General features: G+C 42.8%; 1 protein-coding gene across 12 annotated transcripts in view; it reads right to left on the bottom strand.

The window, feature by feature from the left end:
- didum (dilute class unconventional myosin) overlaps positions 1 to 12,513 on the bottom strand; it is a 203,544-nt gene that overhangs the window by 124,525 nt on the left and 66,506 nt on the right. For 5 of the 12 annotated variants that reach the window (XR_012967009.1, XM_076195521.1, XM_076195520.1 and 2 more), the window contains exons 7-10: positions 12,336 to 12,417; positions 9,857 to 10,066; positions 2,621 to 2,835; positions 1,036 to 1,212 (exon numbers count right to left, since the gene is read on the bottom strand). Coding sequence is in view for 11 of the 12 variants with exons in the window: in XM_076195521.1 (XP_076051636.1) it covers positions 1,036 to 1,212; positions 2,621 to 2,835; positions 9,857 to 10,066; positions 12,336 to 12,417 (684 nt within the window). In the remaining variant the exon portion in view is untranslated. Of the gene's footprint in view, positions 1 to 1,035; positions 1,213 to 2,620; positions 2,836 to 7,718; positions 7,914 to 9,856; positions 10,067 to 12,335; positions 12,418 to 12,513 lie in introns of those variants that run through there. The other 7 variants (XM_076195525.1, XM_076195524.1, XM_076195528.1 and 4 more) reach the window with 5 other exon arrangements.

Raw genomic sequence — 12,513 nt, 5'->3', positions numbered from 1 at the left:
CAGGACAGAGGAAAAACAAGAGGACATGCAATGAAACTCAAAAAGGATAACTACAGAAAAGACCTGAAAAAGAACAGCTTCCCACACAGAGTGATATATATGGAACAAATTGGATGAAGAAATAGTGTGTGCAAACACAATACAACAATTTGAGAACAAATTTGATCTTGCGAGATACAAAAACAGGTCACCACGAGCATAGCTCCCCCTCCCGTATAATAAGGGCATTTGGGCAATGCCCGGTGGGTGACTCGGTACAAGGGCCACCTCCGCTTGGGAAAAAAGCTTTATAAATTTTTCAACATTTTAATTATCGAAATGGGTCTAAAGAGGAGACTGGGGTCTTATTCCGAGTTTTATTCTTGACTAGTTTCGCTACAAGGTTTTCCAAAAGAATAGTCCTACAGGGCTAGAAGTGGCGTATATGTACATGTGCATACCTTTCCGAGTGCAAAGGAACTCGGAAAGGTATGCACGAGTACATGTACTCCACTTCTAACCCTGTAGCAATATCTTTTTTCAAAAGCTCGTAGTCAAGAATAAAACTCGGAATAAGACTCCAGTCTTTCCTCATCCCACCCACTTCAACTTGTCAGAAAGTCTCAACAGTTTAATTATAGATATCATCTAAAATAGTCAACTTTGTCTCTACATAGGCCTCAAAATAATCGCCTAAGATTGATTAATTCGCTTCGCTTGCGACTCAACCCCTCTCACAGGGCTCCTCCGAGTGAAAAACGCCTGGGCTGCTTTAACGTCCTAGTCTGCCCCTGCATCAAAGGCTTCTTCCCCTTTATACGAGAGGTAGATCATCAAGGCATTCGCCCACCCTCCACTCGTTCGTTTCCATTCATCGTAACTCTTTGTGAAAAATGCAACTATACTCGTCGGGTCACTCTTTCTCTCGTGCTGTCCTGTACGCCCCCAACAGTGCCAAAGTTTACGGAGAAGACGGTAACGAGACCTTCCGCCTGCCTGCACTGCGTCGCTCCCAACGGTGCACAACCGTTCGCAGGTGGGCGACTGTCCACTCACCTCGGAAAGGGTCATGGGTTTGTTGAAGACCTCTCGTCCACTCACCTCGGAAAGGGTCATGGGTTTGTTGAAGACCTCTCGTCCACTGACGATCTTGCGGTGACACAACCATTTGGCCATTTCCGTACGGTCCAGACCCAGCAGCTCCTCTAGGATGAGCATGGCACTGTCGTTGGGCTGAAAACAAAGGCGGAGATCGTTAGTATACGTTTGGAGATGAAAAACACACTCTACCTCAAGTTGGATCCAAAACCTATTGCCCCTCCATAAACTTGTAACGAGTTGCAATACGTACACATAACAAAAGATTTTTTCCCCCCTTACAAGGGAGGTAGCCAAAAAACAAAGGCCTAAAATCCCCTTCCACAACATTCCATCCTCCACTCCCCTCGGCTTTTCCCCCCAAAAAACAAAGGCACAAAATCCACTTCCACAACATTCCGTCCTCCATATACTCCACTCCTATTCATCCCACTCCCTCCCTCTCATCTTGGCTCCTCCTAGATAACGACTTTTCCCCTTTACAAGGGGGGTAGCCAAAGTCAAAGGCATAAATCCACTCACCCCTCCCTCCCTATTAATAATAGTAGTAGAAGTAGTGGTAGTCCTTATTGGTAGGAGAGGGGCCAATGAACTGTGTCTGTGGGAGACAGATCCTGCTGCTTCCACCACACAGTTCCACGAGGATGGAGGTCGTAAAAAATAATAATAATAAATGAATAAATAAATAAATAAATAAATAAATAAAAATGAAAAAAATAAATAAATGAATAAATAAAAATAGTAGTAGTAGTAGTACTAGTACCCTAATACAATGCAGAACGACCCTAATACAACACAGAAAATTGTCTTTATTTTCTTCCCAGAAATATCTATGGGAGGGCCCACAAATTTGCAACACTGCTTCAGACCCAGGGCAGTGGGCGAGATGCAGGGATGACCCGTCATCCAGGAGGAGCCAAGATTAGAGGAAGGGAAGAGGGTGGATTGGAGTATGTTTGGGATGGAATGGGTGGAAGTGGATTTTGTGCCTTTGTTTTTTTTGGCTACCTATTTTATAAGGGGGGAAATGGCCTTTGTTTTACGTACGTACGTATGAAACGTATTTATACACCAAAAAGCCTATTCCTCCTTACAAGAGACATGTCCACCACTGTCCATTAATCATTTCCCTTTTATTGTCGAAACTTGAGGTAACTACCGTCACTTCAAGTCTAAACTCCCAAACTCAGCACCCTTGGAACTGGCGCCAAGCCGAGTAATAGAATTTTCTGACTTTTAGAAAACAGGTGTTTCTTGACGTTTAGAAACCATAACATCACTAATAGGGCTACAGAGTTACCGTAGATACACGAAATAATAGAATACACACCAGAGCACTATCACAATAAACCGTCATACCTAAACGGTGACGGGAAACGATCACGGTGGCACTATGCGGCCGTACGGGGAAATAAGATGCTGTATTTAGGGTGTTCTTCCGGGTTTCAGAAGGCACGTAATTATAGCCGAGTTTTAGGTGTTGCTGTGTCTTAGACTGCCGAGTTTGGGAGCTTTGACCTGTATTAACACTGGAGCCACTTACAGCAACTGATGCCTGTTCACCGTTTGCGTCAAGAATGGAAACATTCCCGAGGTGGAGAATGGCGGCAAGGATTGTGAACATTTGTTTCTGTTGGTCTCGGTCAATGCCCAGGAGAGAGAGAGCACGGCAGGTGGCCACGAAGTCCTCCGAATCATCCACTCCGTCGATGTGTGGACTACCACCCTGGTTGAGGTAGTGGAACGTGTCCTGGTCACCTGGAAAACGGTAAATACAAAGTCAAGCATAAGAACATAAAAATGAAGGAGACTGCAAGAGACCATAAGGCCTACACTAGGCAGTTCCAAGTATGGCAAACATCTTTCCAGGATGGTCAAAAGTTTGTGTCAACAAAATCTCTAAATTCTGTCGTAAAAATCCCTCTTGTTGTAGAGAGACTCCATGGTTTTTTGCTATCTCCCTTATAAGGGATGGAAAGCATTTGGTATATGTATGTACATTTACATGGATACAATAACATGTGCACAAGAACTTTTGACCACTACTGTACGCCTTAATTCCGAGACGAAGAACACTGGATGTATTAACACACAACAAACTCATCAGTCACAAAAAACTTAAGCATCTCTTAAAGTGTGTACGTGTGTGTGTGTGTGTGTGTGTGTGTGTGTGTTCATCTAATTGCAACACACAGGAAAGGAGCAACAATTGTTCGGTTTAGTGTCCCGTTTTCTAATTTTCCAACTTGCACTAGACTCAAATTTACGTGTGCATGCATGTATTATATACCAGGTGTACATAAATATACACGAGATGAATGTATGTATATATATATATATATATATATATATATATATATATATATATATATATATATATATATACAGTATATATATGCATGAGAAATCACATAAACTCGTGATTCGAAATATGCGGAAAAACCACCAAGGAAAAAGATAAACTGATGATGGTCATCAGTTTATCTTTTTCCTTGGTGTTTTTTCCGTGCATATATATATATATATATATATATATATATATATATATATATATATATATATACACATGTATGTATATATAATCTGTTGTACCTAATTATAGTACTGAGGAAATGAGAAATGCCCAAATTAATGTGTGTGTATTATGCATGTACATATGTATACATGAAAGTACATGTGTATACATACATGTACGTATACATAATCTGTTATGTTGCAGTTAACTGGTTCACAAGTCGCTCAAGAAAGAGATATCGTCTTGTTGTCTGGGCAAGATACGCAAAGGGACGGTGAAGAATGTGTGTTTTGGGTTTTCTACGTGGCAATTGCATCTGGGGCGATTTGAATCTACAGCCAAAACTTTTCTGGGATACAGCGAGTCCTCCTTATACGGTAATTCTTTATCTGGTAAATTCACAGTTACGGTATCTGGTAATTACTACCCTCGATTCTATTTACGGTAAGAAAAATTCACAGATACGGTATCCGCTCGTGTTTTGGAGGTAAAAATAAGATATTTTGAAGAGGAAAGCGCAGGGAGAAGGTAGTATGTCTGCCATAAGTTGAAACTTGGATTCGGTATACGGTAATTTAAATTTGCGGTGTGGTTTTCAGGAACGCATGTGTACCATATAACGAGGACTCACTGTACAAGTAAGACATACTATCAAGAAGAAAAAGACGGAGAAGGAAAAAGGAAAAGAAGACAAAGAGGTAAAGAGGAAGAGAGGATGAGGATTAAGTCGAGGAGGAGGAGGAAGAGGGGAGGAGGAAGATGGGAGGAGGAGGAAGAGGAAGAGAGGAGGAGGAGGAGGAGGAGGAGGAGGAGGAGGAAGAGGGGAGGAGGAAGAGGGGAGGAGGAAGAGGGGAGGAGGGGAGGAGGAGGAAGAGGAAGAGGAGAGGAGGAGGAAGAGGAGGAGGAGGAGGAAGAGGGGAGGAGGAAGAGGGGAGGAGGAGGAGGAAGAGTGGAGGAGGAGGAGGAAGAGGGGAGGATGAAGAGTAAGAGGGGAGGAGGAGGAGGAGGAAGAGGGGAGGAGGAAGAGGAAGAGGGGAGGAGGAGGAAGAGGGGAGGAGGAAGAGGAAGAGGGGAGGAGGAAGAGGAAGAGGGGAGGAGGAAGAGGAAGAGGGGAGGAGGAAGAGGGGAGGAGGGGGAGGAGGAGGAGGAGGAAGAGGGGAGGAGGAGAGGAAGAGGGGGGAGGAGGAGGAGGAAAAGGAAGAGGGGTGGAGGAGGAAGAGGAAGAGGGTAGGAGGATGAAGAGGAAGAGGGTGGAGCAGGAAGAGGAAGAGGGGAGAAGGAGGAAGAGGAAGAGGGGAGGAGGAGGAAGAGGAAGAGGGGAGGAGGAGGAGGAGGAGGAGGGGGAGGAGGAGGAGGAGGGGGAGGAGGAGGAGGAGGAGGGAGTGCATAGCCAGCTAATTACATGATGTACTTATGATCTCTTCTGATGATGTATTTAGGTGCTACTATAAATCTAGTAAAAGACACACATTTATACCACATAACGAGGACTCACTGTACTACCGTTTTGATGCCAAGCAGCAATGTCAGGTTGTTGTGGGCGTTTCAGTATTATGATGCTGGGCTCATTTTCTTGTTGTATTAAGTTGATATTTTGACGCAGCCCATCTTCAATGTTACTACACGAGGGGACGGAGATTGGGGGGGGGGGGGTTACTGATGAAATGAAGTGGCCTTGCTGTGGATGTGCTGTGTCTTACTGCATTGCTTCTGATGACCCATCATCCAAGAGGAGCCAAGATGAGAGGGAGGGAGGGAGGGAGGGAGGGAGGGGGTGGGATGAGGGGGGATGGATTTATGGCTGTTGACTGGCTACCTCTCTTGTAAGGAGGAAAAAGTCTTTGGTATATGTGTGTATTTACCTAGTTGTATTATATGGGAAGGGGGGCTATGCTCATGGTGACCCGTCTTTGTACCTCACAACATCTAGTTTGTTCTCAAATTCTTGTATGGTGTTTCCGCACACTACTGTTTCGTCCAATTTGTTCCAGACATCCACCACTCGGTGGAGAACTTTTTTTTTTTTTTCAGATCTCTTCTATAACCGTCCTTTTTGAGTTTCTTTTCATGTCACCTTGTCTTTCTTCTATCCCACTTTAACGGGTTTTATCTGTCGAGGAGTTCCAAGCCTTTCATGATTCTGTGTGTATGCTGGGACATTGTGACAAGTTGATGAAGGTGGAAAAAGAAGTCACGGGTCTAGTTCCGGGTTTCGGAGTTTATTTCCGACTGGTTTCGCTCTATCCTCTGAAGAAGCATAGAGCGAAACTGGTCGGGAATAAACTCAGAAACCCGGAACTAGACCCGTGACTTCTTTTTCCACCTTCATCATTCTATGTGTATGCATTTAGTTGACTGTTGTGTGTGTGCGTCAATGCAATGACCATTATTTGCCATGGTCTGCAGTTTTAAATCCTGCATTCCTGAGCAATCTCAAAACCAACCAGAGCATGCAAAAACCAAATAAAACATAAAAAAATACACAAAACCACACAATTCGTTAGTACTTACAGTACCAAGCTTCAAGTACAACTGTCGTCAAGTAAATAAATCTGTCGCTTTGGATCTCCGAGACCCAAGGGCCGAATTGATAAAAGATCCGAACCTCTACCTCTAGACATAACCATTTAGGTTGCTGACATAGAGATTTAGGTAAAAATCTCCACCATTTTGAAGATTAATATCTAAACATAGGGCTTCCGATCTTTTATAAAATGGCGGAGATTTTCCCTAAATCTCTACGTCGGCAACCTAAATGCTTATGTCTAGACATTCTAGACATAAGCATTTAGGTCTAGACATAAATTAGACACTGCGAGATACAAAGGCGGGACCCCACGAGTGTAGCTCCCTTCCCATAAGATACATACATACATATACCAAAGGCTTTTTCCCCCTTACATGGGGGGGTAGCCAAAAAGAAAAAGGCATAGAAACCACTCCCACCCATTCCATTTCCTATATATTCCACTCCCCTCCACCCTCCCATAAGATGCAACTAATTAAATAAGCATTTAGTTCCCCGACATAGGGATTTAGGTAAAATCTCCACCATTTTGATGATTTATGTCTAGACTTAAGGGTACGGATCTTTTATAAATTCAGCCCCAGAGCCCTACTGAACCCTACTGCAGCCAGATTGGCCACGGGTTACTCACGGAAGAAACTACGGCAGCTGGTGTCGTAATAACACAGTAATTGACAAAAAACCCACTCGCCCCTGGGCAGGGTTCGAATCGTCATCATCTCGACCTTCGCCGCAAGTAACGATGCCCTAACCCGCAAGAACTTTATGTCAAGCCACAGCTACGACTGGTGCCATCCCCCTTTGCTCCGTATTCTCGCTGGACAGCTGGGGTAAATGGCAGTCAATAGTAGCTGTTATGGATCAAATCCCCCCTCGTGTTCCTCCGGGGCAAAAACTGAGGCTACACACGACAATGGCACTCAAAGTCACACAACAAAAAACGAAAACTTTTCTCACAAAAAACGAAAATTTTTCTCACAACAAAAAACGAAAAACTTTTCTCACACCAAAACCAAACGCACACACTCGAGACGAAGTATAAGATTTCTGGAAAAAATGTTAGAAAATTCGGGCACAGCAGGCAAGCAATGTTCCCTCTAAGCCGTGTGCACATGTGCGTGCACACGTTTTACATCTAGCGCACATAAAGAAAAAATGTGCCCACACAAGGTTTTTCAAATGATACTGAAATCCATTCATTAAACGAGTTCTGCCCAAACATCAACTTATAAATTCTCTAAAAAATATGGTAACTTGCCAACAGTCAAGCCAATATTTTTTTTTTTTCCCCTTTTTTAACTCTAGTGCTTCCATTGCAAACAAAATTACTTTGCCACCATGGATACACACATACTCTTCAGAGAAGGCAAAGTTAGCACGCAAGCTAATTTCTGCATACACAGCGAAAAATGACGAGGGAACATTGCGGGCAAGGTGGGTAGATAAGTGAATCGTAACCCATAGGCAACGGCAGTCGTCTTTACTCCGTTTCAAACGTGGGACGCTTCCAGTCGTCTACGGGCAGATGCAAGGTTACTTTCCTCTCCCTACTGTGTCATTGCCACGTGCATAAACAAAAATGTGCAACCTGAAACGCACCTTCAACTCCCAACCTTATTTTCCTCCGAGCACACAGCCCGTACTTGTCACAGGCGTGTCGTCTTGCATTCCGAATATTCGCTTATGCATGTGACCCAGATCCTCAACGTTCCATACAAGCTTCTTTAACACGTTTCGGCGGACAGTAATGGAACGGACATGCTATATCACAGTGGTTCCCAAACTATCTTACCTGACGCCCCCTTTTTGCTTCCAGTAGACCCGCACGCCCCCACTCCCTCTTTTGTTCGTGTGAAATGATTCTCGCATTTATTTCTTAGCATTGTTCGGGAAAACATATTTCTGTTTGTAAGGAGAACTAGTTAATAGAAAACGGGTTGGAGTGACTGCTATAATTATACTTTGCATGTATGTAATGGTACATATTTGTTCTTTGAATGATTTTATTATTCTAATTAAACAAATATTTTTGAGCAGACGACTTCACGCCCCCCCCCTTGTATCCTCCTCACCCCCCCCCTAGGGAGGCGCACCCCCTAGTTTGGGAACCACTTCTCTAATGCGTTCCTCCGGGTAAGTCCTTCGTAACGTTTACAAAACATTGATGGAACATTGGAAACCGTGACTGAAAATGGTGACATGGAAGTGACCGGGCATCTGTGCAGTGGTGGATTTGTGTCCAGACCAAGGCCTTGTGTTGATAGCAAAGTGGAGGCAAGACGAGCGATCTATAGAAAAAAAAAAATAAATAAATAAAATAGAAGAATGACGGTTAAGACGGAAAACTGGAGGAAAGAAAAAAGAAAGAAAAAAAAAAGTAGAAACTTGTACAGAATTGTTGCGATTAGCCACGTGAAGCACAATCGTAAAGCGAAGGGAAAAAAGTGGTGGAGCGTAGCAAAGTGGAACAGTGACGGCAGTCAAGCAAAGACCTCGGCAAAGGACCTGCACCGTAGTGTGGCCCATCTCCGCAGCACAATTTTTTTACACAAGCTTCAGAATGGGATTTCAAAATTGAGCAGAAACCAAACCGTAGCGGTCGCACAGCTGGGGCACAGTGTAAAGCTATCGTTATAATAATCTTTATCATCTATTCCAACCAGGTAGACCATTAAAAGGGAAAAAAATTACACCAGTCATGGAATAACATTGACAGCTAAATAGAGAGTAATAATAACATGTAAAAATATATATATATTATATATATATATATATATATATATATATATATACATAAAAAAAAAAATATATATATATATAGAAAAAATAAACAAATAAATAAAATAAATCAATAAAGTATACAACAATAAATATAAAATAAATCAATAAATTGTACAATAATAAATAAATAAAATAAATCAATAAAGTATTCAAAAATAAAGATAAAATAAATCAATAAAGTATACAAAAATAAATAAATAAAATAAATCAATAAAGTATACAAAAATAAATAAATAAAATAAATCAATAAAGTATACAAAAATAAATAAATAAAATAAATCAATAAAGTATACAAAAATAAATAAATAAAATAAATCAATAAAAAAAAATACAATAAATGAATACACTATTCCTTCTGTATGTATGCAAGGGACGAATTATGGAAAACTGCCGTGCAGCATGAACTTAATGAATTCATAGGAAGAGAGGGTCACACTTTCATGTACCTCAATTCTATTGACATCTGACTTGTGTGAAAAATTGGGGTAGTGATAAAAAATAAACGAGTAAATCAATCAAATAAAAATAAAATAAATTCTATCTATCTATATACCAAGGAGGTAGCCAAGTTTATAAAAAAAAAATAATAATAATAATAATAATAATAATAAAATATACTGTATATATAAATAAATAAAATATACAATTCATTCATAATACAGGCAACAAAGCATATCTGCCCTATCAGACTTGTAAACAATCAAACACAAACTCGCTTCACTCTATACATTAGTGTAATGGATTATATCTCCTCGTAACTGCCCTACAGCGACTGGATCCTATCAGACACCCTTTACGTAATGCCAAGTACGGCCATGCCTGTGCCCCAGCCATACGAAGTGCACAGAATCTCAGCGGCAAGGCTGCCTGGTCGGCCATGCCAAGCGTGCTACGGCAGCCGCACAAGCGGGAACCCACACCACCGTCACTCGACTGGGGTTCGTGTGTCGCCTTGCCCTGCCATTTGAGGCTGTTCCTCCGTGGGATACCTAGAGCGTATCCGACACCCGTCTCGCTGCTCCTCCGCCCCATCACCCTACTGCCTCCGCCTCCGCTGCCGACCTTCTTCCGGGTCCTGCTGCTCCTTCCTCTCTGGATGGCACCACAACGGACCTGTTGTTGCTGCTGACGACCGGGGTTGAGGTAGAGGAAGTGTTCGGGCTCACCTACAGGAGTGGTGAGAGAATCGTCACGAGCAGGAAGGTCGTTCAACCTTCCTGTCAAGGATGCTGCCTACCCGCAGAGGTGCGACATGGAACCTATCCACACAGGGTGTGACGTACAGAGGGGAAAAAAAAAAAAAAAAAAAAAAAATCTATTCCAAGGGGGTATCACAGTCACATGAAATATTGTGACCTACTGGGAACATGACCTATCCACAGGGAATATTGTGACCTGCTGGGAACGTGACATACCCACAGGGAATATTGTGACCTGCTGGGAATGTGACCTACCCACAGGGAATGCTCTGACTTGCCGGGAATGTCACCTACCCACATGGAATGTGACCTGCTGGAGAGTGTGACCTACCCACAGGGAATGTCGTGACCTGCTGGGGACATGACCTACCGCAAGGAATGCTGTGACCTGCTGGGAGCATAACTTACCCACAGGGAATGTCATGACCTATCCAAGGGAATATTGTGACCTGCTGGGAATGTGACCTACCCACATGGAATTTTGTGACCTATCCAAGGGAATATTGTGACCTACTGGGAATGTGACCTGCCCACAGGGAATGTATTGACTTGCCCACAGGGAATATTGTGACCTGCTGGTAATGTGACCTACCCACAGGGAATGCTGTGACCTGCTGGGAATGTGACCTACCCACATGACTAACATTAAGATGAATTCATTACGGTGAAAGAGAGAAAAGAGAAGAGGGAAAGAGAGAGAAGGAAAAGAGAAGAGAGGAAATAGAGAAAAGAAGAGAGGAAAGAGAGGAGAGAAAAGAGAAGAATGAGAAGAGAGAGAAGAAGAGAGGAAAGAGAAGAATGAGAAGAGAGGAAAGAGAAGAGAGAGGAAAGAGAACAGATAAAAGAAACGAGAAGAGAGAGGAAAGAGAGGAGAGAAAAGAGAAGAGAGGAAAGAGAACAGATAAAAGAAACGAGGAAAGAGAAGAGAGTAAAGGAGAGAGGAAAGAAAAGAGAAGAGAGGAAAGAAAAGAGAAGAGAGGAAAGAGAACAGATAAAAAAAACGAGGAGAGGAAAGAGAAGAGAGGAAAGAAAAGAGAAGAGAGGAAAGAGAACAGATAAAAGAAAAGAGAAGAGAGGACAGAGAAGAGAGGACAGAGAAGAGAGGAAAGAGAAGAGAGGAAAGAGAAGAGAGGACAGAGAAGAGAGGACAGAGAAGAGAGGACAGAGAAGAGAGGAAAGAGAAGAGAGGAAAGAGAAGAGAGGAAAGAGAAGAGAGAGGAAAGAGAACAGATAAAAGAAATGAGAAGAGAGAGGAACAAGAAGAGTGAAAGGAGAGAGAGGAATGAGAAAAGAGAAGAGAGAGGAAGAAGAACAGATAAAGGAAACAAGAAGAGAGAGGAAAGAGAGGAATGAGAAGAGAGAAGAGAGAAAAGAGAGGAAAGAGAACAGATAAAAGAAACGAGAAGAGAGAGGAAAGAGAGGAATGAGAAGAGAGAAGAGAGAAAAGAGAGGAAAGAGAACAGATAAAAGAAACGAGAAGTGAGAAGAGAGGAAAGAGAAGAGAGGAAAGAGAAGAGAGGAAAGAGAAGAGAGGAAAGAGAAGAGAGAAAAGAGAAGAGAGAAAAGAGAAGAGAATGATAGAGTGAGTGATAGAGATAGATAAATATTCTACTTGTACAAAACGAACACTCCCCCCCCCAACCCATTCCCTCCTAATCTAAGCTCTCCGATGCACTACACATTATTCCGACTAACGAGACGAGATTTGAATAAACGGCTACAGACCCACGAACCAGAGCTGGATGCGTTACCGCTGGACGGGTAGTACATTACTGCTGAACATGTTGTCGAAAAATCTCCGTATACATACTGCGTACGTGTACGTACATTTACATGTAACGTGGACGGACTGCTCTTAGGAAATTAAAATCGGTAACTTGTTGACAGAAATGCACCCCAGATTTTTTGGTAACGGACTAACTGTCTGGCGGTAACGTGCCCAGCTCAGCTAAAAACTCTCCTGACGAGGTTTCCGATCGCTTAACCTACACCGTGTTCAGGTCACACTCTCCCACCCCGTCACCGTTCAATAAAAATCCTTCCGTCCTTAGCTAGATCAAACATCATGAAGCGTACCATGGCAGGATTTACGGATTTAAGCATTACTGACCTACTATGACGGGATTTACAGATTTAAGCATTATCGACCTCTGTTCCCGCTTATTCTGGAATCGAATTTTCTCTCCAAAAGTCGTACCCTCGTACGTAACCTCTCGACAGCTCGCCAACTCCTTACCCAGTTTGAGGTTCTTGATAAGATCGTCCTCCAGCGAAGCACACATCTGGTAGAAAATGTGGTAGTTCCGTTCGTCTGGTGCCTGCAAGAGAAAAGCGTATGGCAGGTGTTTAGTTTGCCTCATAAGACGTGCACCGTAACCCCCATCTCCCTCTTTGTTATCAAATACATCTCTAAG

The sequence above is a fragment of the Oratosquilla oratoria genome, chromosome 12, assembly GCF_046742065.1.
Source record: "Oratosquilla oratoria isolate Oo_2021 chromosome 12, ASM4674206v1, whole genome shotgun sequence".
NCBI lineage: Eukaryota > Metazoa > Arthropoda > Malacostraca > Stomatopoda > Squillidae > Oratosquilla > Oratosquilla oratoria.
The sequence above is the reverse complement of the archived record's forward strand: the minus strand, read 5'-3'. Positions and strand labels throughout refer to the sequence as shown.